Source organism: Penicillium longicatenatum (genome assembly GCF_028827895.1).
Source record: "Penicillium longicatenatum strain IBT 33135 chromosome Unknown contig_7_segment0_segment0, whole genome shotgun sequence".
In the NCBI taxonomy this organism is placed as follows: domain Eukaryota; kingdom Fungi; phylum Ascomycota; class Eurotiomycetes; order Eurotiales; family Aspergillaceae; genus Penicillium; species Penicillium longicatenatum.
The window spans coordinates 1,348,360-1,376,114 of NW_026643124.1; the positions used below are offsets into that span (position 1 = coordinate 1,348,360).

At 49.6% G+C, this 27,755-nt stretch overlaps 11 protein-coding genes across 11 annotated transcripts; 5 read left to right on the forward strand and 6 right to left on the reverse strand.

Annotated features, from left to right (window-relative positions):
• Nucleotides 1-1,417: 1,417 nt before the first annotated feature.
• Nucleotides 1,418-2,458, forward strand: N7484_010763 (uncharacterized protein; the record flags this gene model as incomplete). The annotated part of the gene is made up of 1 exon (XM_057121150.1): nt 1,418-2,458. The coding sequence occupies one exon, from the start codon at nt 1,418-1,420 to the stop codon at nt 2,456-2,458; it is 1,041 nt and encodes a 346-aa protein (XP_056966904.1).
• Nucleotides 2,459-3,340: 882 nt separating this feature from the next.
• N7484_010764 (uncharacterized protein) lies at nt 3,341-5,680 on the forward strand (the record flags this gene model as incomplete). The annotated part of the gene is made up of 3 exons (XM_057121151.1): nt 3,341-3,371; nt 3,481-5,487; nt 5,550-5,680. The coding sequence occupies 3 exons, from the start codon at nt 3,341-3,343 to the stop codon at nt 5,678-5,680; spliced, it is 2,169 nt and encodes a 722-aa protein (XP_056966905.1).
• A 1,796-nt stretch (nt 5,681-7,476) lies between these two features.
• On the forward strand, nt 7,477-9,096 carry N7484_010765 (putative amino acid permease; the record flags this gene model as incomplete). Its single annotated transcript, XM_057121152.1, has 2 exons — nt 7,477-8,998; nt 9,056-9,096. 2 exons carry the CDS (start codon nt 7,477-7,479, stop codon nt 9,094-9,096), a joined length of 1,563 nt encoding a protein of 520 aa, XP_056966906.1.
• Nucleotides 9,097-9,582: 486 nt separating this feature from the next.
• Nucleotides 9,583-10,767, reverse strand: N7484_010766 (uncharacterized protein; the record flags this gene model as incomplete). The annotated part of the gene is made up of 1 exon (XM_057121153.1): nt 9,583-10,767. One exon carries the CDS (start codon nt 10,765-10,767, stop codon nt 9,583-9,585), a length of 1,185 nt encoding a protein of 394 aa, XP_056966907.1.
• A 585-nt stretch (nt 10,768-11,352) lies between these two features.
• Nucleotides 11,353-11,709, forward strand: N7484_010767 (uncharacterized protein; the record flags this gene model as incomplete). Its single annotated transcript, XM_057121154.1, has 3 exons — nt 11,353-11,403; nt 11,459-11,529; nt 11,589-11,709. The coding sequence occupies 3 exons, from the start codon at nt 11,353-11,355 to the stop codon at nt 11,707-11,709; spliced, it is 243 nt and encodes an 80-aa protein (XP_056966908.1).
• Nucleotides 11,710-11,921: 212 nt separating this feature from the next.
• N7484_010768 (triacylglycerol lipase family protein) lies at nt 11,922-13,876 on the reverse strand (the record flags this gene model as incomplete). Its single annotated transcript, XM_057121155.1, has 4 exons — nt 11,922-12,656; nt 12,715-13,516; nt 13,573-13,703; nt 13,793-13,876. 4 exons carry the CDS (start codon nt 13,874-13,876, stop codon nt 11,922-11,924), a joined length of 1,752 nt encoding a protein of 583 aa, XP_056966909.1.
• A 460-nt stretch (nt 13,877-14,336) lies between these two features.
• Nucleotides 14,337-15,344, reverse strand: N7484_010769 (60S ribosomal protein uL6; the record flags this gene model as incomplete). Its single annotated transcript, XM_057121156.1, has 4 exons — nt 14,337-14,387; nt 14,446-14,623; nt 14,712-15,015; nt 15,299-15,344. The coding sequence occupies 4 exons, from the start codon at nt 15,342-15,344 to the stop codon at nt 14,337-14,339; spliced, it is 579 nt and encodes a 192-aa protein (XP_056966910.1).
• An 806-nt stretch (nt 15,345-16,150) lies between these two features.
• On the reverse strand, nt 16,151-17,072 carry N7484_010770 (glutaredoxin; the record flags this gene model as incomplete). The annotated part of the gene is made up of 3 exons (XM_057121157.1): nt 16,151-16,467; nt 16,558-16,927; nt 16,998-17,072. 3 exons carry the CDS (start codon nt 17,070-17,072, stop codon nt 16,151-16,153), a joined length of 762 nt encoding a protein of 253 aa, XP_056966911.1.
• Nucleotides 17,073-17,860: 788 nt separating this feature from the next.
• N7484_010771 (alpha/beta fold hydrolase) lies at nt 17,861-20,633 on the reverse strand (the record flags this gene model as incomplete). The annotated part of the gene is made up of 2 exons (XM_057121158.1): nt 17,861-18,777; nt 18,830-20,633. 2 exons carry the CDS (start codon nt 20,631-20,633, stop codon nt 17,861-17,863), a joined length of 2,721 nt encoding a protein of 906 aa, XP_056966912.1.
• A 1,301-nt stretch (nt 20,634-21,934) lies between these two features.
• N7484_010772 (uncharacterized protein) lies at nt 21,935-25,884 on the forward strand (the record flags this gene model as incomplete). The annotated part of the gene is made up of 4 exons (XM_057121159.1): nt 21,935-22,219; nt 22,270-23,887; nt 23,945-24,058; nt 24,125-25,884. The coding sequence occupies 4 exons, from the start codon at nt 21,935-21,937 to the stop codon at nt 25,882-25,884; spliced, it is 3,777 nt and encodes a 1,258-aa protein (XP_056966913.1).
• Nucleotides 25,885-26,018: 134 nt separating this feature from the next.
• On the reverse strand, nt 26,019-27,065 carry N7484_010773 (sterol desaturase family protein; the record flags this gene model as incomplete). Its single annotated transcript, XM_057121160.1, has 1 exon — nt 26,019-27,065. One exon carries the CDS (start codon nt 27,063-27,065, stop codon nt 26,019-26,021), a length of 1,047 nt encoding a protein of 348 aa, XP_056966914.1.
• Between the last annotated feature and the right edge of the window lie 690 nt (nt 27,066-27,755).

Sequence of the window (27,755 nt, forward strand, 5' to 3'; positions counted from 1 at the left end):
CGGGTTCCTCCGAAAATTATTCCCATTGTTCAGGTCGATTTTGAGATTTTTGCATCGAAGAAAGCACGATACAGTCTCAGTTGACCTGGAAGTAACGGCGTTTAATACCGATGTCCCAGTCTGATAATTTTGTTGGTTTGCCTCAATCCCGGGAGTCTGTAGAAGCAACTCTACCACGGCAGCGTGCCCATTAGCAGCTGCACGAGAGACAGCCTTGTAAAGATTGTTCGTCCGACATTCGGGGCATGGACTGGCATCAATTGACATTTGAGCTACTTTGACGAGCCCGTGCTTTGATGCCCATTTTAGGGCCTTCATATTACTGAGCCCATCATGGTCATACAAAACTTGGTTCATAATAGTGTAAAAACGGCGACTTGTTTTGACAAATGAATTGATGTCTCGGGTGTCGTCTAATTCGCTCGCGATCATGAGCAAAATCTCGATTGGCAATGCCTCGAGATAGGTCATCTTCGCTGCTCATGTGATCTGAGGTGTTGAAAGACAGTAGGAGAATATAGGTATGAAGTTGGAGTTAGGGGGATCGGAGACATAAATTCCTAGGGAGTCCAATTCAGTCCGACAAGGCTGGGGAATTGCTAAAAATAAACTAGCGTGTTACTAGCTACAGTAAGGCTCGGGAATGGAAATCTGAGGATGTAGAGGTAACTCCGATGCCCACGCTATATCGTCACTATCTATGCCGTCCACATGTTTCCGACTATAGCATAGTGCCTGGATTTTGACTGGCTTGTTGTTTTCTTTGCGGGTATCGAGAATCAAAGAGCAGTTCCCAGAGAAAGTAAGGATCAGGAATCCCCGAGGGTCTCAACTCTCTCTTTCAGATGCTTATTATTTCCAGTTCTTCTAAACAAGGAGCTATGACCAAGAATGACATTGACCAAACTATAGGAGTCAACTCAGCACCATGTGTAGTCTAGAATCCCAAAACACAAAAGACTGCTCAATTAGGACTCGGGGGTCTCAAGGATCAAAAATAACTTCCATGCTCTTTGTGCCATTTAAACACCATCTTAAACCATCCTTCTTTATGACCTCTTTTCCTTCTTGGCACAAAGACCAGCACAAAGCCTCGAGCTTGAAACATCGCAAAGATATCATTGTTGTTGTTTTTTTTATGCACTGACTTTCCTTGTTCCCTCGACCTTGACAATGCATATCCACCAGGGTATCTTTGTTCTGGTAGGTTACCTCTTCCTCCATACAAAGACAGCTTTCATCATAGAATGGGACGAGTCATTGTGCACATCTATCCCTGGACAAACCCATTAGCATATAAAGCAGGGCTTTTCCGGCAAGGCAAGACGTGCTATCGTCTATTCCATAATGCAAACAGCCTTTGATTCCCGTGAATAATTCCATATCCTTCAAAACTTCAAAAATTACCTCAACTAACATGTCGAGCTTCACTCAGCCTCGCATCAATTGGGACAACAAGGTTCAGCCGCTGGTCCGGTGTGCCCTTTCCGAGTCCCCAGCCCCTGTGCTTAAGAAGAGTCTCGCAGCTAAAGTGCAAGAGGCGTCTCGTCATCCTTGGGGACTGGTTGATCATCATCTATATCTAGCAGCCATTGAGCGAGGCAGGGATTGCCCCACTCGCCTTGATGCTTGCATGCTTCAAGAGGGTGAGAGATTCCGCAACGTTTGTTTCGATGAGCTCCGTGACATTAATGCATCCGCTCGCCTGTCAACGTGTTCCCATCTCATTACGTTTATGAATATGCCCATGTTGCCTTTGTCTACTTTAGCCCCATTAACCGAACAGAAACTCGTCCTGGGATTTGATCTCCAGCGACAGCACCTCTTGGGATATTTCTTCAAATCAGCCCCCGATGACCTTACTGACTTATGCTATGTATGGCACCAAGGCCAACTAGTTATTGACATGCATATTTACCGTTTCCTGGAGATGCACCAATACACCGTGCAGAATCACTTAGAAATCTGCGGAGTAGGCATGTTCCGATATTTTCGGGAAAGCAAGCGCGAGCTCCCCACCGGTATGGACCTGGTTGTGACAATTCAGTTCGCACAATTCCTCCATGACTTCGCAGAACTAGTCTGGGGGGGAAACAACACCGAATCTCGCAGCCAGCACGCCGACTCCGAGGAGTACCTTCGAACTCTCCTGTCCAAGGCCTCATGGGACTCCTGGTTTGCAGTGCGGGACGGACTAACACTCCAGCAGTACCGACAAAAGAAAATGGATAAGATGAGCCAGTTGGCTTCGTGTGATTTGCTATTCGACCGGCCCTCCACCGTGCCAAGCATCCAGTCTGTTCCGCAGCTCCCGGTGAACTCAAGCTTGATTGCAAGCTCACCAGGCCCAACTGTTCTGTTAAACATGGTTCCAGTGCTGGGGCAGTTGCAGAACGTTCAGATACAGATACTCCAAGCATTTTTTGCGTTGATCTATGTCTTTGCGCTGATCCCCTAGGATCAGTTTCAACATGGCCTGAGTCGAAACTGGAGTGGATCCTAGCCAAGCCAATAGAGCGGGTGGGGTCTTTAATGTATTATTTTTATCTGTGATCTGTATAGCAGAAAAAATGCGAAACGAAATCATCTGTGCTATGAACGCATTGGAACTCACTAGTTCCGACCACGTAGCCATGCAGGACTAGTTCTCAGCCTACGTGCACAGCCTGGTCAGAGATCGACTACAGTAAAGTCCCATCGTATTCATGTACCAAAGGCAAGGCGACCATGCAATCCATGGATCGGAGCTCCAAAAGGCAGCTAACAGGCCAGAATCTCGCACCGCCACTTCTCGATGCCAATCAGAATCTCCAAAAAACCGGTTTCTGTGGCGCGACGTGGCTCATGAGCCTTCGATTGGTCCGCAATGTCCACCATGCGCGGGGAGCTGCGCGCTGAGTCTTGGCGGCGTCATCAGTGCAGTTGCTAATACCCAGCAGTGATTGGTGTGGTGGTTCCGAGTGGAGGTGATCCTAGGTAGTGGGTACTTGATCCTTTAGTACCAAACCCCTGCTAATCTCTACATGTCCCAGGTAACGGGTACCGATCTGCATCCCCAATTTCGCTTCTTTTGCTTTTTTTGACTTGGTTATTTTCCTGTAGGTCCGTTGTCTTGCGCCTTTACGTTTACAAACTTTCAGCCCTGCAGCCCTACAGTTGGCCAAGACTGAAAAGCTCTCTGCCTAATCTGACATTCCTCGGTTCTCCTTTCTCCTTCAATCGCGACACTTGAAAAGCCTCCCCACCCCCCGAGCGACAATCTGTCCTCGGCTCCTTTCTTCTCCTCCACCCCTTAGCCCTGTGCAGTTTCGGTGCTTTCTGTAAATCCCATTTATTGCCAATGGCAGACTCAAATACACTCCCCGTCAATGGTAGGTTCAGGTCATACCAGTTACCCCCAAGTACGCGCCAGCGCATAGGTAGCCGTGGAAATCGCCGGAAGCTGCGCGCAAAGCGAAAGGTGCTGATTGAATCTCACAGGGGCTCCCAATGGCGCGACAGCGCCAATTACGCGCAGCGACAATGACCGTTTCGAATTGATCTCCGGCCCGCTGATAAATCTGAAGAACATGCACTACAAGTCCACCCCGATGTGGCATGGCAGTGTGTTGATTGTCACCAAGCCAGGTCAGGACCAGCCTCAGCTCCACTTGCGCCAATTGGCTCCTCTCTCGTCCGAGGGCCAGCACCAATCCCCGACGAGTCAGACTATTGAGGGTCTCAAACTCTACCAAGATCTCCACAAGGCATTCTGGCGATTCTCGCTGAGTGTGCCGGTCCAGTCCTACGAAGCGAGCTGGGAATACGAGATCCCGGGATTGTACAATGAGTCGGGGGAGAAGGTTAACAGCCCCTGGACCTTTGTGGTGCCTGCGGAGGACCAGTCTATGCGCATCATGTTCCACTCGTGCAATGGCTTCTCTGTTGGTACCGACATGGAGGCCTGGAAGGGGCCCAACCTGTGGCATGACGTCCTGCGTGTCCACGGGGAGAAGCCTTTCCACGTCATGGTGGGTGGTGGTGACCAGATCTACAACGACGGTATCCGTGTGGATGGCCCTCTGAAGCCGTGGACTGCCATTCACAACCCACACAAGCGCCGAACTCATGACTTCAATGGGAAGATGCGCGCAGAGTGCGATGAGTACTACTACGCCAACTACGTCCGCTGGTACAACACTGAGCCTTTCCGCGCTGCCAATGGTCGCATTCCACAAGTCAACATCTGGGACGACCATGATATCATTGATGGCTTTGGTTCGTACACTGATCATTTCATGAAATGCGCTGTGTTCCGTGGTATTGGCGGTGTTGCCTTCAAGTACTACTGCCTGTTCCAGCATCACGTGGCTCCTCCCAAGTCCACTTTCACCACCGATGCGCCTGAGACTATGCACGCCGTGAATGGTACTTCCGGTGTGGACCCGCGCCAGCTGGAGAATACCTTTGTGCTTGAAGGCCAGCCTGAGGATGACAGCTGGATTGTGGGTAAGCGACCAGGTCCTTACGTGGAGGAGCGCAGCCGCAGTCTGTACATGCGTTTCGGAAAGCGCATTGCTTTTGTCGGCCTGGATGCGCGGACCGAGCGCACCCGTCACCAGGTGAACTACCAGGACACCTACGACCTCATTTTCCAGCGATTGCAGGAGGAGATTGCCGCTGCCGAGGGCGATATTAAGCATCTGGTTGTTCTGCTGGGTGTCCCTATCGCATACCCTCGTCTGGCGTGGCTTGAGAACATCCTCACCTCTCCCATCATTGCTCCGATTCGCCTTCTGAACAAGCGTTTCGGCGTGGCAGGCGGTCTCTTCAACGATTTTGATGGGCAAGTTGACTTGCTGGATGACCTGGATGATCACTACACTGCTCGCCAGCACAAGCGTGAGCGAAAGATGCTCATTGAGCGCTTGCAGGAGCTTGCCCGTGCCAACTCAGTGCGAGTCACCATTCTTGGTGGTGACGTCCACTTGGCTGCGATCGGTCGCTTCTACTCTCACCCCAAGTTGAACTTGTCTGGTGAGAATGATCACCGCTACATTGTCAACGTCATCAGCAGTGCCATCACCAACAAGCCACCCCCTAAGGCCGTGGCTAACCTGTTAGCCCGCCGCAACAAAATCCACCATCTGAGTCGTACCTGTGACGAGACTTTGATGCCTATGTTTGACAAGCAGCCCGGTGGCCTGGAAAAGAGTGCTTCTTGGAACAAGGTGACTATGCCATCGCGTAACTATGCCTGTCTCACTGAAGTGGTCGCTCCCGCAGCCAACGGCACGCCCGTGGAAGTTGAGACCGCCAAGCTTGAACAACTTCCCAAGGACGGGCACGCACCCCTTCACAAGGGTGAGTTTGGAGCTGGATCAACTCACTCGGCCGCCGATGGCTTCACCTGTAACAGTAACATGCACGGAGGCTTGGATGTCGCCATTCGTGTGGAGATTGATCCCCAGGACCTGCAGGGAACCACCGAAGGCTATGGATTCAGTAGTAAGTTTTTCATTCCCACCTCATTATCTTTATTTCGAGTCAACCTCTAACCTTGTTATTAGTTCCCCCTCTGACGGCCACTGCGCAGCCGCCTTCCTCCCGCCACAGCCTTCGCTCTCGTATCTCGCGTCATGATGTGCGCCATGATGCTATTCAACAAGAGGCAGCTGGACGTCCGTCGACTGCCCATTAATTGTAATGCGCATATAAGTACTTAATCATTTCCTACTCTGTTGTTTTTTTGTGATACCTCTTTATGCCATGGTTATGGTTTTGATGCATTGATTTCTTTACATTTACTCTTAAACCTTCTCTTATACCAATACAAATGCCACTATATACAAAATGCCCTTCAGCCATTGTTTTCTGGATTGTCCAATTCAAATTGGCCCTATATCATGTATAACTAACTGGTTTTTCCGGCCCATGCCTTGTCCCGGGTCCAATGCCTTTGAGGAATTCTGTAGTAGATATAGCTTGGATATAAGAACAAAGGCCATTGAGGGTAAGCTCAGATTTCATTCGACCGAGAGCGACAGCCAAGAGCAACTCATAGTAGAATTATTGCCAGTCCAACAATCTCACCAAACTTAGGCTACCACCGGAAACCTTCCTCGCAATCGAAGATTTGGTGTGCTCTTGTCGCCATTGTGAAAGGGCCACCAGATAAGCCCTAAACACGGCGACAGAATTAAGAGACGGGCTGCCAACATATATGCGCAGGTGTTGCAAGTCCAATCTTGCTAGAACCAAATTATTGTATTTTGGACTAAGATCATTCACTTCTCCGGCCAAAGACGGTACATTGAAAATATTAGGGCTGTATCTAGCGAAGCCTCCAAGGACAATCACAAGACTTTGGCTTTCCAAATCTCTCGAGGTCCTCTCGGGGTTCTTTCGGGGCCCTCTCTATAGTATTTACGCTTTGAATTACCGATTGATATGAGGCATTTATTACCCAAAAGCCTTGCTCATTCAGCCTCGAGCTCTTACAGAGCACTATCTCCAGTATATACATTAGGTATATCTTGACAGTACTTGAGCGTTTTTCTAAAGTTCTGGGTTAGAGCCAGATCGCCTGGTAAGTATCTGGTTCTCATATTTATCCCTTAGAAAGCAAATGTCTTCATGATATAATAGAGAATAACGTCATTATAGGTTGAAAGCCGCCATTCGGTACATTGTTCGCCGCCCGTGGTGGTACATGAGATCGTATATTTGGAACTTGGTAGCGTGCGGAGAAAGAGTAGGGAGAACCCTGGATCCCGTGTGGTATCCGTGAAATGATACTTGCTCAATGGAATTTATATTTCATTGGCTCTTAGAGCGTTTCCGCGTATGTGCAAGAAGCAAGGTTGCCGATCCGAGCTTGAAAAGGCGCATACAATTGCCTGATCTGGTCTAGCAACCTGCTTCTCCACGAATACGCGCTTTCTCAATACCGTCGTATATCGTTACTCTTTGCGGTCTAGAACACCCTTCCTTATCTTGATCCATAACAAATCCACTGTTCCTTAGGTCGGACTTTGATTGCTTAAGAAGCGGGTCCCATTGAGCAGAAGATGTGACTGGCCCAGCCACATCACATTGTAAACAAAGGGTGATAAGAAATGCAGCGAGTTTGAAATAAACCTCGCGCCAATCACTAGACCCCTCTCCCGCCAAGCCTCCCAATTTGTATACGGGATCCTAGTGCGGAGAGACTTTGAGCCCACGAGCTTATCAGCCGGGCCTATGGAGTATGGAGGAAAGTGCAGCTTGCATTCCTCAGGTGACGCAGCTTGCGCGACCATTGCTCCGCAAATTGAACAGAATGTAATATAATGCACGGGGTCACTGCTGCAGCGCAGAATGCAAATACTTTATTTTGCTTTTTTCTTCGATCTTATAATCCTAGACCCTACCTTTGGAGTACATCACGACTGCTCCTGCGATAAGTTACATTGAACCCCTTCTTTTGGGCCTGTGCTCGCGAGCGGCGCAAGTATCATGATGGCGGATCAAATCACTGAGAAAATCGATCTCCCGCCCGATGCCCGTGGTGCTGACCATGAAGCGGGCGAGATCGCCAGTGTGCACGAACAGACGGAACTTGAAGGCTTGGGATACAAGCAGGAGATGCGTCGAAATCGATCGGTCATCACGCTGCTCTTCCAGACACTGGCCATAGCAGCAATTCCCTATGGCGAGGGCAGTCCTTTTATCAGTGCCATCTATGGTGGTGGGCCTCTATCCATCTTTGTGGGATGGATTGTAGTTTGTGTCCTTGATCAGTGCATTGCCATGTCTCTCGCGGAATTGGCTTCGCGATATCCGACCTCTGCAGGGCCATACTACTGGTCTTTTCAAATTGCGAAATCCTCCAAGACCACCATCTCTTTTATCAATGCCTGGATCTGGGTCATTGGTAACTGGACGATTACCTTGTCGGTCAACTTCGGTTTCGCTTCTTTGCTCTCCGCGACAGTCTCTATGTACCATCCGGACTGGAGTGCCAATAGCTGGCAGCTACTCTTAATCTTCTACGCCATCTGCCTAGGCTCACTGGTCATCTGCACATTCGCCAATCGCTACCTACCCCAAGTCGATATCGCTTGCGCGACCTGGACCGCACTCACGATTCTAGTCATCCTCATCGCAGTCTCGGTCAAAGCCGATGTAGGTCGACACAGCGCTTCATGGGCACTATCACACTACGACAAGAGCTTCGCAGGCTGGGGCAATTTCACCTTCTTCATCGGTCTCCTACCCCCAGCCTACACCTTCTCCGCCATCGGCATGATCTCTTCCATGGCCGAAGAATGCGCCCACCCAGCCGTCAAAGTACCTCGCGCCATCGCTCTCAGCGTCCCCGTCGGCGGCATAGCCGGCCTCTTCTTCGTTATTCCCCTCTGTGTGACTTTACCCCCTCTAGAAGATATCATCAACTCCCCAGGCGCCCAAGCTCTCCCTTATATCCTACACCAGGTCATGGGCTCGCCAGGCGGCGGTCTAGGCCTCGTATTCCTAGTGCTGGTAATCACCCTCTTCTGCTCAATCAGTATAACCGTCGCCGCGTCCCGTTGCACCTGGGCCGTCGCACGCGATAACGCCCTCCCACTCTCCCGCCTATGGGCGCATGTCGACACGAAACTTGGTGTCCCCGTCTGGTCTCTTATTCTCCTAACTGTAATCCAAATGCTTCTCGGCCTCATCAACCTTGGCAGCTCTAGCGCATTCACTGCCTTCGTTTCTGTAGGCGTCATCGCCTTAGCAGCTGCATATGCTATCCCTATCTTACTGAGCTTGTTTAACGGCCGTGAAGAAGTTAACAAAGCACCCTGGAACTGTGGAATGATTGCCGGGTCAATGTTTAATGCTCTTGCGCTCGCTTGGATTGCTTTTGAGTTGGTTTTGTTTAGTATGCCGACGGCTTTACCGGTTACGCCTATTTCGATGAATTATGCGTCCGTTGTCTTTGTGGGATTTATGGCTATTTCTGCTGTTTGGTATGGAGTTTATGCTAGAAAACGTGAGTTGATAACCTTATCTTGTATCTTGGTTTTGGATCATACTGATGGCTTTATAGATTATAAGGGGCCACCTGCGTCGGACGCTTTGGACGATTGAGATAATGACCTGTCAATTACTTCGTTATTTTTATGTATTTCTTTTTTAGTCTTTGTAACCATATCTCAAGTCCAATGGCTAGGCCAATAGCCTGTCTAGTCTTTGTGCTTGCATACACGCTGCAGGCCCCCAGTCCAAATGCAGAAGTACTCGCCAACAAAACTGATGTCTCCAATTCTGAAGCAGCGGTGATAGTCATTTTCATGGGGCCAGGATGAAAGATCTCCTCCCGGGTCTACTTTATTAGCAAAGACTGTATACGTCTAATAGCATGCAGGGCTTAAGCTTTGAGATAAGTCTACCTATTGACGAATCAAAGTGTATAGAGTTGCCGTGATATCCAGAGAGAGGAGCACTCCATCGAAGAGTCTTGATACTATTTTAACAATTTCCCAGCCACTGAATGAATACCCAATTGATTAGGATGGGCGCCAACCTTGGCAGACTGGGCAGGTAAAGTTTATTACAAAGGAGCAAGCTGGTAGGCTAGTCTGCATAGATTCCTGTAGCATGATCCTCACAATCCGACTCGCAGTCCGTCTCACAACCTATAGCATGGCGCTGCAGAGAGAGCAACCCCCGTTCGTCTAGATGGTCCAGCCAGCTGGCATACCAATCCAAGAATTCTGGAATAGAATCAAATCGCGCCTTCCGGCCGTACAGAACGGTAGGATTGATATTCTCGGCTTTGAAAACAACCACCCGCCATCCCCACTCCCGGATGTTAGCAGCATCCTGGATGTCTTCATCCTTGTCGTTATCCGTCAGCAGCCGGCAGTATACATACGCACTATACCATGAAGGGCATGCGTATAGCCGGCTATATCCAACGCCAGTAATAAAGCCAGCCCGAACCTCTAGATCATCATCGATATACGGCTCCAGGAACCCATTCGTCGATTCATCTTCCAACTCTCGCTGTAAGCGCTCTTGCTCGCGCTTTAGCAGATCCGGATCCGCCAACTTGTCGCGTTTTTGTTCTTCGTCAAGCCCGTCCAGTTCCTCATTCTTAACGCCAATCGAAAAAGCCGGTATAAATGGCGCAATATCCGAGAGCCGGAGGTCAGCGTCTACCACCCCCTGCGCGTATTTTAGGAACAGGGCTAGCTCGTCACACCGCGGGATAGTCATCAATCTGTGGTCTTTGTGGGATCTACATGCGACGTCGAGCTCCTCGTCATCCTCGGCGACGATCTCGTCCGCCTGGCGCTGGCATAAATACTGAACTGTGTCGAGGTACATCTGCCGCCACTGCTCTGTTTGCAGTAGGGGCGGCAACACGCCGTCGGCCGGTTCAAAGGGTGGCAGTGCTTTGAGAATAGTAGGAATATCGCGGTCTTTTACTAGAGTCTGCGGTGGGATCTGGACCGCATTGTTACTCCCACGCGTTTCAGGGTCTTCGTCGCCCCATTCGAGATCGTCCATCCATTTGTATAGGCGTATACGGTGGCGCTTCTCCTTTTCAGATGCCAGACCTCTTGCTTCGATCTCATTGACGCGGTCTTGGAGAAATGTTTGGTTTGCGGCGGCCATTCTGCTACGGAAGCGGGTAATGGCAAGGCGCATGGTTTCCTCTGCGTTTGTGTCTGTACTTGAGGCTAGGGCTGGGGCTGAGCCTGAACCTGCTATTGCTGTTGCCGAGGACATCTTTTTGTTATTTTCTTCGGTCATTGTTGGTCGTCCTTTTTTTTTTTTTTTTTCTTTTTTTTTTTTTTTTTTTTTTTTTTCTTTTTTCTTTTCTCTTTTGAAATGAGAGACTTGGGACTCTGGGGCTACTGAATACGCTGAAAGTTGATTAGAGTGGGCCTGCTGTTACTTATAGTGTCTATCTAACAATAAATATGTACTACTTACCCATAAATAATTACCTTAGATCCCTAGCTGTCTCACTACATCACATCCGACCTCCAAGCTTTGCATGTCACTAGATAGTTCACTGCCCTGTGACTCGTGGATCGTAAACAGATGCGCTTAGTGGTCTAGCGGGGCTCGCTGGCCTTTTGCCCTACCTAATGCCGTTACCCGGTGTTTGTGTCGAATGATAGATCACATTTAAAGAGATCACCACGAATCCACAAGCAAATAGCAAGTACGTATTTTATTTGACCCCGCAACCGAACATGACGGGTGGATGATGAGCTGACGTATAAACCTAGATCGACTCGTGTTCTCTTTATTTACTTCTAATCCTCTTTCTCGCTTCTTGACTCTTTCACAGATCTCTTATCATACACAACGCTCAATACTGATATCAACATGCCTTCTGGAGAGGGATACAGCTACAAGAGCTCTGGCACTAACAGCCAGGTACATAGACTTCGAGAACTGCCGTATATGGGAGATTCGTTCTAATGTAAAGCAGGGCAACCACTACTGCGCCCGCGATTATGGTTCCGGTGCTTCTAACTCGAACAGCTACCACTATTCCAACTCGTGAGTGAAGCTTGAGAATTTGTTTGAGATCAATAGACTAATAGAATTTGCAATTCTAGGAACGGTTCTTACTACTACTCCAACCCCAATGGAAGTACTTACTACAATAATGGAAATGGGGGCTCGAACTACACTCCCGCTGGCGGCTCAGGATCTAGCTCTGGCTCGAGCAAGAAATAGATCTTCAAGATTTATTCCAGCTGTCTCTGGTATTTAGCTTTGCGTATCTAGCTATGACATGCCCGACCGGATCATGAATCGACGATGAATTTATTGATTTCACTCATACTACGTAATACTTTATATTGTATTCGACGATTCTAAAGTAAGCTGTCATGAGCCGAGACTCTATCGCACTAGCAATAGCAAACTAGGGTCTATTCTAGTTTGATTTATAGTCCTTCAGCGACCTGGCCTTTCTCGCATTCAGTTTCGCCCTCTACCCGTCTTCGACGAGAGACACCTTCATTTGGAGATGGGCGTATCGGCGGAGGAAGAGCTTGATCACTTGGCCTCCGCCGACGAACGATTTGGTAGCCCCTATCCAGCTCGATCTCGATAGCCTCACGGACCTTCAATGCACTAACGGCGGGCCAGACACCTCGCTCGCCTTTCAGAGTCCATTCTGCGACTTGTGCTCGCGTAGGTTGTTGGAAGAGGCGGCCCAGATCTGAAAACGACAGATCGGGAACAAGAGTCAGGTTTGGGCCTGGGATGGTTTCGTCGATTAAGAGACGACTGACTGAGCCTGGGAGGAGGCCCAGATAGTCCAGTTGTCGGAGGCGGTGGCGCAGCTCCACTAAGATCAGTCGCATGAGTGATCGGGAAAGGTTGTTCCAACCGGTTTGGCGGCGATCGAGAAGATTGAGTTCTGATCGTAAGAATGGGATTAAGTATGGACGGGCTTGCGAGACGATGAAATGGTTCACGTTGAAGAGCTCGGCGATTCGACCGAGGGGTGATTCGCCTTCATTATAGTGGACATGTCGCCATGGTTGGAAGACAGCGTCTTGTGCATGTGGCCAAGGCATGATGGATCCTGTCTCATCTTTGCAGTAGATTGTCACGGGCAATGAACGTCTAGAGAATGATGAAGCGTTGGAAGCAGCAGCAGCAGACCAGATCAACTATTGCATGTCAGATGAGAGGCTTTAGTTTCACAAGAAAAAAGTTTACAATACTTACCACATTCGGTGCGGTGAGGTAATTAAGCAGGTTCGGTGTACCTGTCTTACCTGCCGTAGCCACCGTGATGTTCAAGATGCGCTTCGACCGAGCATATGCTTCTTCAAAGGTCAAGTCTCCGACATTGGCTCGCACACATTCCTCCAGCAGCTCCATGTCAAACAAGTGACCCGTTTGGAGGAATCGCTTCACCCGCCGAAAGAAGGTCCTGAACCAACCTTCAGCTTTGTTAGCCGATGACCCATTGATATGACCTTTCCACCGCCGATCGAAAGCAGACAAATCTATTGTATCTCCTTCTAGTAACCCAAGCAGCTCGCTCTCCGGGTGGATACCGACTAGAGCTGCAATCATAGCACCCGTAGCGGTCCCTGTAATTATTCGAGGCAAAAGTCCTTGCAGATGCAATGCCTTCACAACACCCAAATGACACAGTCCGAACGCCGACCCGCCTTGCAGCAGCAGGGTTGTACGTCCAAAAGCTTGTCGTGTATCATGCAGCAGCTCTAGCTTCGCCTGCGACGTGAACCCATTGGCATGCCCAGGCACCGGCTGAAGCGAGGTAACATATTGAATAGACAGCGCGACCTGTGTAATGTAGTCGTCTATCAAAAGCTTCGTGCCCGCGTACGCATGCGTGAACAATTTCGTAGACGTGATGTTGCCCAAGTTGCGCACGAGTCCGGATCGAAGGAGGTTAGCCAGCGTCTGAATATTCTCACTTTCTCGCGAGAGCATCAACGATTCCAGTCGTCCCAAAATCAATCGGTGGTCATAGTGTCTACTGATATTATTCTGACGCCTGTGATCGGGAGATTAGCGGGGCATGTAGTTGGGCTGTAGGCGTCTCCTTCGTACCAAAGGTCCTTGTTTAGAAGCTCATCCAGGTCAAACGCCGCGCTTTCCCACTGCTCGTAATTGGTCGCTGTTTCGAGCGTATGGAATAGTTGGGATCGAGGAGACTTGGAGGTCCACCATGATAGGAGCGTCTTTGAGCTTTTGTTAGTTCAAGGCCTGCTTCTACTGAAGCTCGGGAAGCAGCTGGTCTTCCCCGCGCCAAGGTAGAGGGACTACTCACTTGTTCCCAGTACTGTGCAACATCCAGCATCATGCTGAATATCGCTGATATGAAACTCCACATGCTAAGCCACCAGGACCCCATGTCGTGTGGTGAGGAGGTCCAGATCGATGGGGGGAATGGTCGGCGGAACTGGCTTTCACATGCTTATGGCGTCACGCGCATACAGACTAATGGGGACGAAAAGAAGAAAAAATCACTAAAATAATTCAATATGTTTCAACCCCCGCCATCATTGGGCGCAAAGGGCTAGACTGGCAAGGTTGGATGTTTGCGGGGAGAAAGAATTGAGGATCGAAGACTTGGTCAGACCAAAATCGTAGAGTAATCGTGGGTGCAAAGTCCAGACCCATGTTACATCTACATTTTCCAATATACAAGTACACCAGCCCCGAAGGAATCTACTATAATTCGATAACATGGAAAATCATGAATTTGCAAGTCGTTTGATTTTTGTCATTCCGCTTTTTGCTTCCTATATGCAAGAGGGCGAAATTGAAAAAAGAAGCTCTCCCGGACACCCGAACCCATCAAGCGTCATTCTTTATTCCTCAATGATGTTACCACGCTCAGACACGTACAGACCGTCCAAGAACTATAGTCTTATTAGTATGTGCAGATTGAATGGAAGCTTGAGAACGAATATCACGTACCTTACGGATATCCTTGTTGCGGACACGGCAGATCTGCTGGATGTCGGCAGCACTCTGGGAGACACCCTCGAGGGAGTTTCCGGAAAGCTGGAGCTCATCCTTGACGTTGGCGGAGGGGACAATGTCGACACCGGGCTGAGCAGTCACGCGGCGAACGTACTTCTCACCGAGGAAGTTACTAAAAGAGATAGTCAGTTTCCATGTCCTACTCTGGCTTTTTTTTTGTCGAGCCTCTCGTAAATAAGAAGTAGCTAGATTGAACATACCGGATCTCAATGTCGTTGCAGCCAGTCTCGGGGTTCTTCTCGATGTTCACGTTGATGGGGAAATGGGCGTAGACGTAACGCATCTTGTAGAGGAAACCGCGGGTAACACCGATGATCAGGTTGTTGATGAGGGTGCGGACGGTGCGGAGGGTAGCAACACCCTTGCGGACACCGTGGTGCAACTCGATCGAGATCACGTTGGGCTCGGGGCGACCGAAGGTGACGGCGATGTGGGAGAGGTCCTTGACGAGCTTGCCACGGGGACCCTCAACGGTCACAACGCGCGAACGAATGTGAACCTTCACTATAGGAGAAAACTTGTATCAGCCAAAGGTCCAATTTTTCCCTTCATGTGCGCAATTCCATATGTGATTTCGTTCGGTGCGTATTAAAGCCCCGAAACAAGATCCCAAATTTTCCCTCCGGTGTCGTTGTTGTTGCTGGGCGTCTGCCTTGATAGGTAGATCATCGTCGAGCATTCCTCCTACTCATTGGACATGAATAGGCATCGCGCCCGCCTCCCACATTTTCCTCCACACCAAAATCCTCCTTGGAACCTCGAAAAAAGGAAAAAGTCGCATGCTCACCATTGTCCGGAATGGGCAGCCGTTCCTCGGAGTGAATGTACCGCATCTTGACTGCGTGGGTGGTGTTGGCCGAGGGGGTGAATTGTCGATGTCGGGAGGATCAAAATTCGGGTTGGAGTTGTTGGTGGAGCGAAATTGTATGTCACGGGGTTGTGCGTCGCTTAACCACAAATCCGGTTTAGCGTAGGGTTGCTTATCTACTTAGTCATTCTATCTGCTCTTATCGTCACCTGACCTTTGGCTATCGGCTTATCTAATCTTTCCACCAGTTTACATCAACTATATGAACTTGGTTCTCTGAATTGTTTCGCTTCCAATCAGTTGAGCTAAAAAAAAATCTTTTTCTATTCAGCCTCAAGTACCGTGATATCGAAACATCTTCGACAATCCAATGTAGCTCTGGAGAGTAGCATCTTCACTAGTCGGCATGGCATTAAAGCATGACTGATGACATTTGAAAGTCTTTCTTTTCGATGAACAGTGTCAATAGAAAGGCATATGGAACGACTATTGTAAATATGTATGACATGAGTTGTACCTGTGAATACCGAGTGTCCGTGCATATGTGGTTGTGCGACAACCTGTGGATCCGCTGGGCCTTAAACGGTCACACCGAGGTCTAGACTGCCTGGTCCCAGGCCCTTTGACAAGTACTTTTATACTTGGAGAGGGTTTCAAGCAACAAATATCGGGTAAACCCCTTGCGAAATAGGTATCACTATACTAGAATTATCACGATTCCACCCGAGTGGCCAGACCCGGTCACCAATTGCACATCAGCTATATACAAGTACAACATTTGAAAACAACGCCGACCCATGATGAAATACGCCCAAAGGTATAACGATTCTCTTACATGTGCTGCTTCGGTGGACCCCGCGAAACATCGGCAACCCATTTGCCGCCATACTCCCGCAACCGCGTCGCCAGGTCATCGCTCTGATCCATAGCAGCAATATCATCGCCTCCACCGATACTCTTGCCATTGACAAGGATATTGGGCACAGTACCACGGCCTGTAGTCTCTTTCAAGAGAGCCTGGATTTCCTTTCCAATGGGGTGCTTGTCGAGCTCCACGACGAACGGCGCCGGCGAGATAGTGTAGCCCTCTAATAGGATGTGCTTAGCTTTCATGCTGTAGGGGCAGTAAGATTTCGAGAAGATGATGACTAGTTAGCGAAGTTCGTTAGCTTGTGGATTTTGGTGATAGTTGGTAGTAGACGGGTCGCAAGACGACCAGGGCTTTGATTCAAACATACTAGGTGCCCGCTTGAGAATGTCATTCAGCTCAGTCTTCGCATCCAGCTTTGGCTCCTCTTCCTCTGTCTTCTTAGTATCAGACTCGGAGTCCGATGCAGATCCAAATCCTGAGCCCTGCTCGGTCGACAAAGAGTCCTGAGAGACCTTTTTAGGGACAGTCATCTTTGTCCGTCCAGCAATAGAAATCTCCTCCATATCGTCACCGACGTTCGCGACAGGGACAGCCGGCTTCTCTGCACTTTCCGCTTGGGCGACAGCAGGTTTAGTCACCGCATCCTGGGCCTTCTCATGCTTCGCATTCTCCTTCGCCCTCATCGCTTCAAGGGTTGATTTATAGAATTTCTGGTTTTGAATACTGCTTCCTTCGCCCTGCATCCAAATAGCGTTAGTAAAGCACGGACACGAGCCCAGATCAAGACGATCTTGGGGGCCAACATACCGAGTAATAGAACGTCAGGATGATGATCGCGATCACTGCGATCACCAGCAGTCTTGTGCGCCGTGGAGAAGGCATCTTCAGTCGATATCTTCTCTATGCGTATCAATATCGAAGAGACAGTGGCTTGGATTGAAGGAAAGTTGGAAACAAGTTCCCGGCGCAATAGAAGATCCGAACACGAACAACGTGACGGGTGCGGGTTCTCGCGCGCCAAGGAGGAAATCCGCCGATCTAGGTTCCGCACCAGTAACAATCTGGCCCCTGTTTCCAGATTACAGGAAATTGAGGAGGAATCAGACTAAATGTAGGTAGGAGGCCTGAACTGCTGCCCGAAAGAGTATGATGTCGTGTGAAATGTGTCAAAAATGGGACTCAGAGAGGAGTGGGGTTGTTTGTTATAAGGGGGTGACGGTCATCCCTGAATGCGGGACTCGGCGGACTCGGTCTGAGCGCAATGCTTGGCAGGAGATACGAGGCTCTACAAGATCAGGGGCTGGATGATATGTGGGTATTAAATTAACAAAGCTAACATGGGTATTATGCTAAATCACAGAGTCTTTTGGGTCTGGAGAATATCTCCACATGTGAAATCAATAGACGGGGCGTACATCAGCCACTATTAGGTTTAGTGATGGGGTATGTTGTATGTATGAGTAGGGGTGCCAATGATAGGAATGAGTAGGAGGCATGTCAAGAAACAAATCCTCAGAACCAGCTGGGGTATAAAATGCAGGGAATTAGGGATAGGTTGGATGATCCGCCGGGACCAATTGCGTAGAGCGTAACGCAAAATGGTAGAAAGTGCAGGGTTGAAAGACCAACGGTTCAAAAAACAAAAATAAAACACCCATGTTCATGGATCATCAGGTCTGGATGGAGAGACCAGGTCGGGTGGTATGAGCGGTTGCCCGGCGCTTGCCCTGAACAATAGTCGTCCAGTCTTCCCACTCTTTGGCAATCTCTGTGAGGACACTGCCCATTACACCGGCCGAGGCCATAAGACCGTGGCCCTCGCCTTCAAGAATTCGCACCTCGCAGCGCCGCATGGTTTTGCCTAACCAGTTGACATTCTCCACTGGTACACGAGTATCCTTGCTACCGTGGTGAATCACCACAGACCGGGTGATGTCGACATAGCGGAAGCCGATGGTTTGACGGCGTTCCAAACAAATCAAAAGATCAACCGCCGGATTGGCGTTCGCGGTGGCAAGTTCCCAGATTCTGTGTGTGAGCCGGGTATCATAGTCTTGCTGTCGTTCACGCTCCTCCTCGGGGGACTTTGCACGAGACCCAATGGTTGCATCACTCTTTCTATACGAAGCATGGGCAATATTGGATGGCTTCACACCACTCAATGGCACGGTGCTCTCTTTCTGGGACTGGGCGTCGGCTATAGCTTGCGCTACAGATTCTGTATCGGCGATGGGGGTTTCTTTAACAGCCTTGCGTTTGGTTCGCTTGGGGGATTTGGGAAGACTGGTCGTGATGCTTGCACTGGTGGCGCTCATAAAACTGGTATTGGCCACCTTGAGGAGAGATGTTGGGAGGGCACGAAGGATGCGCTGCGAGTAGGGGACTGCATTAGTCGGAGCCGGTTCCTTTTGGGAACCAAGGCTGGAGAGTTGAGATGGAGGAATCCAAGGCGCAAGAAGATGGATGCGTCCACGAATATGCTGTGGAATTCGCAGAGCTGTAGCCAAGGCATAGATGGCTCCGGCAGAGTGAGCCAGAATGGAGAATTTAGTCACTCGTAAATAGTTACAAACAATAGCAACATCATCTGTACCTTGATTAATACAAGGAACTTGACACCGAATTATGGAACAACTTACCAGGCCAGCTGAGGGGATTGCTCGGTTCGTCAAGTTGGTGTGCACCACTCTCACCAACACCGGGACGGTCCAGGGTTACCAGTCTCAGGTTGAGAGTCCGAGCCAATTCATCATAGAATGCGGGAAGATAGCGAGTAAGGCCCATTCCGAGACAACACAGGACGACATGACCTTTGGGATCGCCTACCTCAGAAAATGCGATAATACGACCGGTTGCAGGGTGTACTACCTTCTGAGTCAGCTTCGGAGAAAAGGCGTAGTCTTCAACGGCCAGATCAATTGAATCAGCGCTAGATGGTCGGTCGTGAATGGTCGAGGTGCGACCAGTAATGCTTGGGCCTGAAGGGGATCGACGATGGCCTGGGGTAGGCGAAATGGGCTCCAGAGATGTCCTGTATCGCGATTTGTCGTGATCGAGTTTATCGGACGATGACTTCGGCATTTGCGGCGCAAAGTTGGTAGGCTTCGAAGCCAATGGGACTCCAGTTTTTCCGGTGCGACTCTTGCCGGTCATGACCGAAGGTGATGGTGCGCTATCATTCAAGACAGAACTTTCAACCTTCGCTGACCCGTTCGGAGTTCCAATCGGGGTCCCCGGATTTTTATCAACTTGACTAGTGCTGCGTGGAGGTTTTGATTGCGTCACCGTGGTCCTTGTGGATTTCCCAGGCCTGTCGTCTACTTCCAACTCGGTCTTGATCTTCTGTTGCTGGTCTTTCAACTCCTGTATCCTCTTGGTAACCTGCTCGGCATCATTACTCGTGCCTGGAAGTCCATTCTCCGCGGTTGACTCTCTGCTGGCAGTAGAAGGGTATCTACTATGACGAGCAGACCTTCGTCTGCCTGATGATTGGCTGTGTCGGTGTCGAAGTGAGGAGTCACGAGTGGGAATAATTCTCCCGCTTCCGATTCCCCCGGGATTGTTATTATTATCCGGTGTGTTCTGAACGGAAGGATGCTCTTTGGAAGGAGGTGTACTCGTCCCAAGACGATCACTTGAGTCTTTGGGCGCCGCCTCCTCGGCCACATCCGCCATTGAATGTAACGAGCGCAGACTAGCGCGACTGCGAGGCATGTGTCGTAACCCGTCGTTGAGGCTGGTCGTCTTTCGCAGACGTTCGAGCGGAGTATCCTTGTCGCCAGATAAATCCCGGGATGATGATTTCTTGAGCAATCCAAACGTACCCTTCAGACTTTTGGTCCGACCCCCGGAGCTATTCGAGGCGACGCTAACCGCAGTTGAGAGACGGGGACCGGGTTCGGTACTGATCGTGCCAAACACAGGGCCTTCTTCCGGAACCCTTACCGACGAGTAAGAGTCTCTCGATGCGGGTCGAGCAGATGAATCGTTTGATTTACCAAAAGGCTTGAATCTGGGCGATTTAGGAGATTTAGGTGACGGCGGCGCTCTGGCCATGCGAATGACGGGGGACAGCGCAGCATCATCTGGATGCAAGAATGGGCTATCAGCGGGTTCTGGTTCTTCGAGATGAGTGCCGAAGCTCATTCCAAATCCATTCTGCTGGGACGGAGGGATAGTGAAACACGGTGCCGTGTGTGGCACCTCGGGCAAGCCAGGATCGGAGGAGTCCTTCGAGTCGATTCGGGGCACGTTGTCGAAATGAGAGTTCAGGGGCACGGAGATGGTGGAGAGGGACGAGATCAACGATGAGATGACCTCCGGCGACGTTGGATCGGCTGAAGTTCCTCCCTGGCCGCGTGAAGGGAGTGACTTGCGACGGCGCCGGCGGCTTAACAGGGCCGACTCGGCGGGTTTGAGCGTCGCGCTATCGTTAAGCTGCATGGCGATTTTCAATAGTTCAAAGGGGGGAGTTTATTGAAGGTTCCCCAGGGATTAACGAGATATGCAGGGAATCGACAGGTCACCGCGCATCATCTACTGCACTAGAATATAGAGGTTTTGCGCACGCCACGGGCCCTTGCAAAATAGAATAAAAATCCCCCCTTACTGCGTCGAAGTCGACGTGGGGCGGGATAGCTGATAAGACCAAATCTTAGAGGTAAGGATTGAGAGATCAAGGGGGACAGAATAGAACAAAAGAAAAAAGGAGTGTGGTTGAGAAAAGAAAGAGAATGAATGATTAGGAGAATTAGAAGCCAAACGACAATGATATACGGGATATTCGGATTGGATATGGAGAAGTTTTTTTAGCGTTCGCGCATGTCCAGCTCCACAGGGTGTGGATGGATCCCAATTTCCCACTCGTTTGTGTACAGATCCCGTTCGGGTATGGATGATCGTGATCGGTCCATACGCCGAAACCCTCCACCCTCGTGCCTCATGGACGTGCGAGGGATCGACTATGTTTCTAGATGCATAGAACCAGGTATGTGTCAAAGGGCTGGCTAGAATTCCACGTGGCATACGAGTACATTAGTGCCTATAACCCGAGAGGTATTCTAGAAGTCCGCAAGGCCCCTTTAGCATGCCAAGCAATGTGCGCGATCGCGGAAATTAGCAAGCACTTAGAGTCCAAACCATATTTAAGGTCAGTCTGATTGCTGCGGACACTTATGAAATAAGTTTATGCTGAGGCTGGATTGGTAGCTCATTCGATTCTATGAAAAAGGGCAGTATGTACAAATTAAAAATAAAAATTTATCACTCGCGTTTGAATCAATTGCTTGACAGGTCATTCAAATGCCGGTACGAGGCGTCAAATATATATCCACATGCCAGAACCTATTCTATTCAGTATTGAAGTGGATCTGGTCCCAAGATGTAGTGGGAAGAATGCATCAAATATTTGCAAGCATTTATCAAATATTTGTAGGTGCTATTCAATATTGAATCAATTTCCTACTGTATAGAATAACCGTAGGCTTTCAAAAATCAAGCTTCGCAAAACAACGGAAGTATATATGGCTGACCGCCCGCGGGGGCGCGGCAATAATCCACGGGAGAGCTTGGGTCGTGTTATCGCATTTGTTGTCTCCTTAGGAACTACTCGAACCAAAAACTCCCCACTCCGATCGACAAACCACTTTCTCAGTCAGCAACCGGCATTGCAAAAACCCCCGACCGGAATATCGCTGGTCTAGAAATGCGGTGACCGAGCTCAGACATTCAGCCCATTGTCCGCAATGGACGCATACCCCGAAGACTACGTCAACCACAACCTCCCTCTAATCCTGCTTTCAGGACTCGAGGCAGGCGTGGAAGATAATAATGGGTCCTCTGTGGATTATCCTCTTGCTGAGACGGGACCTAGGATCTTCTCTGATTTCCCCCCGCTGAGCGGGGCCGTTGCGGAGGAGCTGCGGAGCGCACTGTTGGAAGAGGATAGCTCCCAGAAACCCTGGAGATCAACTGTTGGCCCGAATGGAACGGCTCCTCTGATAAGATACAAGATCAAGAGTACCGGTCGTGTAAGTTTCCTTTGATGATTGAGGGAAACCTCCTACTCATGCATTATCAGTCTTATCAACTGCCACCGCGAAAAGCAACCCCTCCCCAAAGCTCACCACCTACAAGTCCCACCAGCGACCCAGATAGCAATCCTCCAGCTACCAGCACATCATATGTACTTCACTCTCCAATCTCACCTTTATCTCCGGGCTCTCCTACCTTCCCGGATGGACTTCTCACTCCTTTATGGGTGACAAAACACCAAGATCTCGTCCCGGCTGCGGTGATCAACTTTTTCCCTTTCTCCCTCGATCCGAACATGAACTCTCTCCGAGATAATCAGCTGAAAATCGAGATCAATAGTTTGAAAAAAGAATGGGCATCCTCGGGGGTCAAAACAAGGTTTGTGGTGGTTTTGATCTCGGAGGAGGGCGACGGGGGCTTGACGGGAGAGATCGATGACCGTGTGGCGGCAATTCGACGATCTACAAATCTAGACCAGAAGTCAATCTTTATCATCCCGCCAGATGCCACGTCGTCGGAGCTGAAGGAGTTCGCGACGTCATTGTTTTCGCTATTGCAGCCTTCGGTGGTGGAATACTATCGAGACTTGTCAAAGCATGCCCGGCGCAAACGGAACAGAGGCAACATTCCTCCCCCCACGGCACCACCCACAAGTGGCACATCTCAGACATTATCGTTCCAGGGCTGGAACGTGCGATATGAATTCAAGCTTGGCATATTTGCTGAGTTTCGTCAAGAGATGGATGCTGCGTGTCGAAATTATGAAAGTGCATATGATACATTGTTTGGACAAGAGGTTTTTGAGAACATTGCAGGCTGGGATCCTCGATTCAACGATGCACGTCTATTGGGTGATGCCCTTGCCATCCGTATAATCCGCTGTCTACTATGGACAAACCAGACCACTGCAGCAACACGTTTTTGGGTCGATCACAGACTTCGTACCCAAGACATTGTCAATCGGAGGGGCAAAGGGAGTAAGAATTATGGATGGGAGGCCTGGGAAGCACGGTGGTCCATGGTTATGGCGCAGCTCATACGCCGCGCAGAAACTTCCCAAATATCACAGGAGACTTCTACAGAGAAATCATCGGAGATGCCCTCAATCCACATGGCACCCGAGAAGGCTATTCCTGCGGGAGAAATAGTCAGCCCCTGGGAGCATCTGCACCACGAGGGATATTGGTTATACCGTTCAGCAAAGCACACGATGCGGCGACGAGCGTTGGCGGAGCGTATTCCCGACGAGGATCGGATGACCCCCGGTCAATCGCCTGCCTCCCAGATCGCCAACAAGTCATATTTATATGATACATACCTTGCCCCGGAGACGCATTTTGAATCCGCCAAACCAGGACAAACAGGTTTCGATCATTCTCATCTGATTCTAAGAACACTAGAAGATGCCCTAGGTGAATTTTCCAAGCGCGGCCAAGTTCGAAAAGTGGAACATCTTAGCTTGGAGATTGCTGAGGAATATATGCGAAATGGCTCTTGGGCCGAGGCATACGCTGTTTTGCAACCCCTGTGGCCAAGCCTGACCTGGCGTAAGTCAGGATGGTGGCACCTGATGGAAAGCTTTGGATGGGCATTGAGAGAGTCTGCCCTTAAGTCACAGGAGTGTGAGATGGTCCTGCGAGTGGACTGGGAGCTTCTTAATAAGGGTAGGCTGTCATGATTATATCGCACTATTGTGGGCCTAGGCACTAATTGATCCATAGTCTTCCCATCAAGGTCTACTCTGCACTATGACATTCATAAGAGCCTCGAGGATGTTTCAGTTGAGAAGCCTAAACCATCTGTTGTTCTCCGGGCAGAGGATGTCATGACTAGCTGTGAGTTTATTTTTGCAATGTGTTCAAATCCATTGCATTGAAAACTGACATTTTATCTCTACGCAGTGACTGCATCTCTAGTCTTCGAAAAGTCCGAAGGCAATGTTGGTGAGCCTCTTCAGGCTCAACTCCTGATCACATCCTGTGCCCAGCAATCGTCATCTCCCATCAAGCTTTCAGAAGTGAAGCTTGTGTTTGAAGGATGCCTTCGCCCTGTCAAGCTTCAGTCCAACCAAAATAAAGACTCCGACACTACCGCCCCGTCCTGCATCTCATCGATATCTCTGCGGGAACCCAGTACCCAAGACGACTCGACTCTCCAATCCCCAACCGGTGTTTTGTCCACTCTGGTTGGAGTCGCTGATTTGACAATTGGTCCTTCTCAAACTAAAGTGTTCAACCTCACATGTATTCCTCGTGAAGCTGGAGAGGCCCAGGTTGCTTCGATAGCGATGCTTGTTGAAGAGGAAAAGTTTGATCTCACCTATGTGATTACAGAGCACAATACCCGGGAGTCTTACTGGTGGCAACAAACCAAGAAGGGTGCATCTCGCAGAAGAATTGGAAAAGACCGCGATGTTGGGAAATGCAAGATCATGCCCAAACCGCCCAAGATCCGTATCTCTACTCCGAACCTCAAGAACACATACTATACCCATGAACGAGTGCCGCTGCGCATCAGCATTCATAACGAAGAGGATGAAGCGGCTGATGTTTCAGCCGAGATCAGGCTATTTGGACCCGCGGACTCCACTACGAAGCTAAAATGGCTCGATGAGGATCAAGTATCCGAACCTGAAGAATCAGGAACGAGTTCTCCAACTGAGGGCCCATCTCACTTCCTCAAACGGAATATTGGACCGATGGAACGTGCTTCGGACAAAGATCTTATCGTTGTCTTGGACGACACCCAAGAGGCTGCAAAACACACACTCGAGATCTCTGCGGTTTACCATCTCGTCTCCGATGTACAAACACCAATAATGAAAACGATCACCGTGGAATTATCGTTCATCCGGCCATTTGAGGCCAACTACGATTTCTTACCTCACATCCACTCCCGACCTTGGCCGAACTTCTTCTCGGTCAATGATGAGTTAATTGGTGACGACGCCAGGACAACACCAGGTGGCTTGTTGCAGAGGTGGTGCCTCAATTCTAAATTGGTGTCATTTGCCCTTGAGCCCCTCGTCATTGATCAGATCTCCCTGAAGCTTCTGACCTTGAGCGGTGGTGCTGTTTGCAATGTCGAGTCTGAGACGCTAGTCAGCCCAGAAACTCCACAGATTGCAGCGGAGGAGCTGCGCGAGTCCAATTTCTTCCTTGACATACAGAAACTCACACTGGGTGACCGTCGACCGTCCGCACTCAACTTTGCATTAGAAATTGTCTGGCACCGTGCATCCACTGACCCAGAGAATGAAGGCGACACTACAATGACTATTCTTGAAGTCCCTCGCTTTGTGGTCCCTATGGGCGAGCCTCGAGTGCTTGCCTCAGCAACCCCTTCCAGTGCTCTGTCCGGTCTCATACACCTAGAGTATACCGTTGAGAACCCATCCACCCACTTTCTCACTTTCAACTTGATGATGGAAGCCAGTGAACACTTCGCCTTCAGTGGTCCCAAGACGATGGTGATCCAGCTGGTCCCACTAAGCCGGCATACTGTCCGGTACAATATTCTGGCCGCGAAGCGTGGGCTCTGGATTCAGCCCCAGCTGGTAATCGTGGATACCTACTTCAACAAGACCCTTCGTGTCCTTCCCACAGGCGAGATGCGCTCAGACAAGAAAGGGCCCTTAGTGTGGGTTGACGCAGAGGACTAGGGTGGCCTACCAGTGAATCGGTTCTTATATGTGTGAAATATCTCCAAATATCATGAGAAATGTACTTAGAGTATCTATATCTTAAATTCCGCATTTGCTCCGTATCATAAGTCATTCAAGTTCATCTATCACCTTCAAAGAAGAGGCATAGTCACCCGATTCGTATAATCCACATTTTCCTTCACACTCTCAATTCGCTCATGACAAGTCCCAAATATCCTATCCCACAGCCGAGTCTGCTTCCCATAATTATGACTCTTCCTCCACCCGTACCGATGATGAAGATCATGATCCTCAATAACCAACTCCGCATCAAACACCTCCAACAACCAATTCACCGTCGATGGAGCACCGCCATGAATCCGAAGCCCACTGTGTCCAATAAACTCCGAGAAAGCAATATACTGGAAACAAACCCACCACTCATAAAACCCCATCGGCAGCCCAGCCAGCTTCATGGTGGTATACGCCAAAAGTGGAATCCCAGTAATATCCATAAACTCCTGCTCATGGTCTGCATACGCCGAAAGCAACGGATTCGGATGTTTAGTGAGATGGTGCTTGCGGTGATACTTCCACAGCGGCCCGGACGAGTGCATCAGACGATGATACCAGTAAAACCAGAAATCAACAGTAATACTGTATAAACCAATCTCCAACGGAAGCCACTTCCACTGAAGCGAAGCCGGCGTCTGATCTCGTTGGTAGGTCAAGAAGATAGACATGATCATCCGGAACGTCGAAGTAGAGATTAGTTCTCGGAGAACCTTGCCCACACCCACATCTGGGATCTCGTCTCGTGCATGCTTGTCGCCGTCTAAGAACCCATAGACCTGACCCAGTCGGCGCATAATATGCATTTCGTGAATACCGTTCACTTTGAAGAACGTGGAATATAGTGCGAAAGCGGCAAGGAGATTCAGGTTGTGGCCCGTGTAGACTGTGTAGACGTGGTGTAGAGCGAGTGGGATAGCAGCGTGCAGTAGGATCCACAGATGAACAGTCCACTCCCGCATAGCGGGGACCTTATCTTTCTTCGAGAAGATGGGAACTTCCTTATTGAGGTCGATGAGGTGTAGGCCCAGGATTTCGATCATATGGTGCCAAAATGTCCACTGAGATTGATCCTGGCGCCAGGTAGACGCCATGGAGTCTTGGGGGTTGGCCTTTTGGCTAGACATTTTGAGCCACTTCAGTTGTATCTGTAGAGACTAGCTTTTGCATTACTATCTAGAGGCAGATCTGTAAATTCTTATATACCTGAGCCAGACCGAAGATGTACGGCATGTGAAGTCACGATCGTCAGCCATGACACATTGTAGGGGGTTTAGAGAAGAACTTTAAACTCTTGAACGAATCAGCATAGATTTACGCGTGCTCAGGGACTTTTCAGAGATTTTTGGGGAAACTAGGGTTCTCTAGCGCGGGGGATCATCGTAACCTGTGATTAAGGCGCTGCCTCGGTTGCCGGATATTGCCCATGGAATAGGCGGGGAAGCTCCACTGGTTCTCTGGAGACCCCAGAGTTAGCCTTGAAGGGGCTAGCGCTTGGTTTGCATGGTGATTAAGCCCATTCTGGTATGCGTTGCGATCCTTGGCCTGCTTATTCAAGTCTGCCTGCCTAAGCGAGGCATATGACATCCAATGAAAAGACTTATACTACATGGCAAGAAGATAAATCATCAAAGAGAGACAATTTGGTTTAGAGTCTCAGTATCCCTCTTTCTTATCTAATATTTATCTCTAAGTTCAGTGAATCATGCCCATGTCGACGTCAAATGGCAATTTGGGACGAAGGGCAGTTTGAAGAGAGTCATAGGGCATAACAAGATCTATTAGACAATGAAAACTGGCTCTAAGTAGCTAATGCA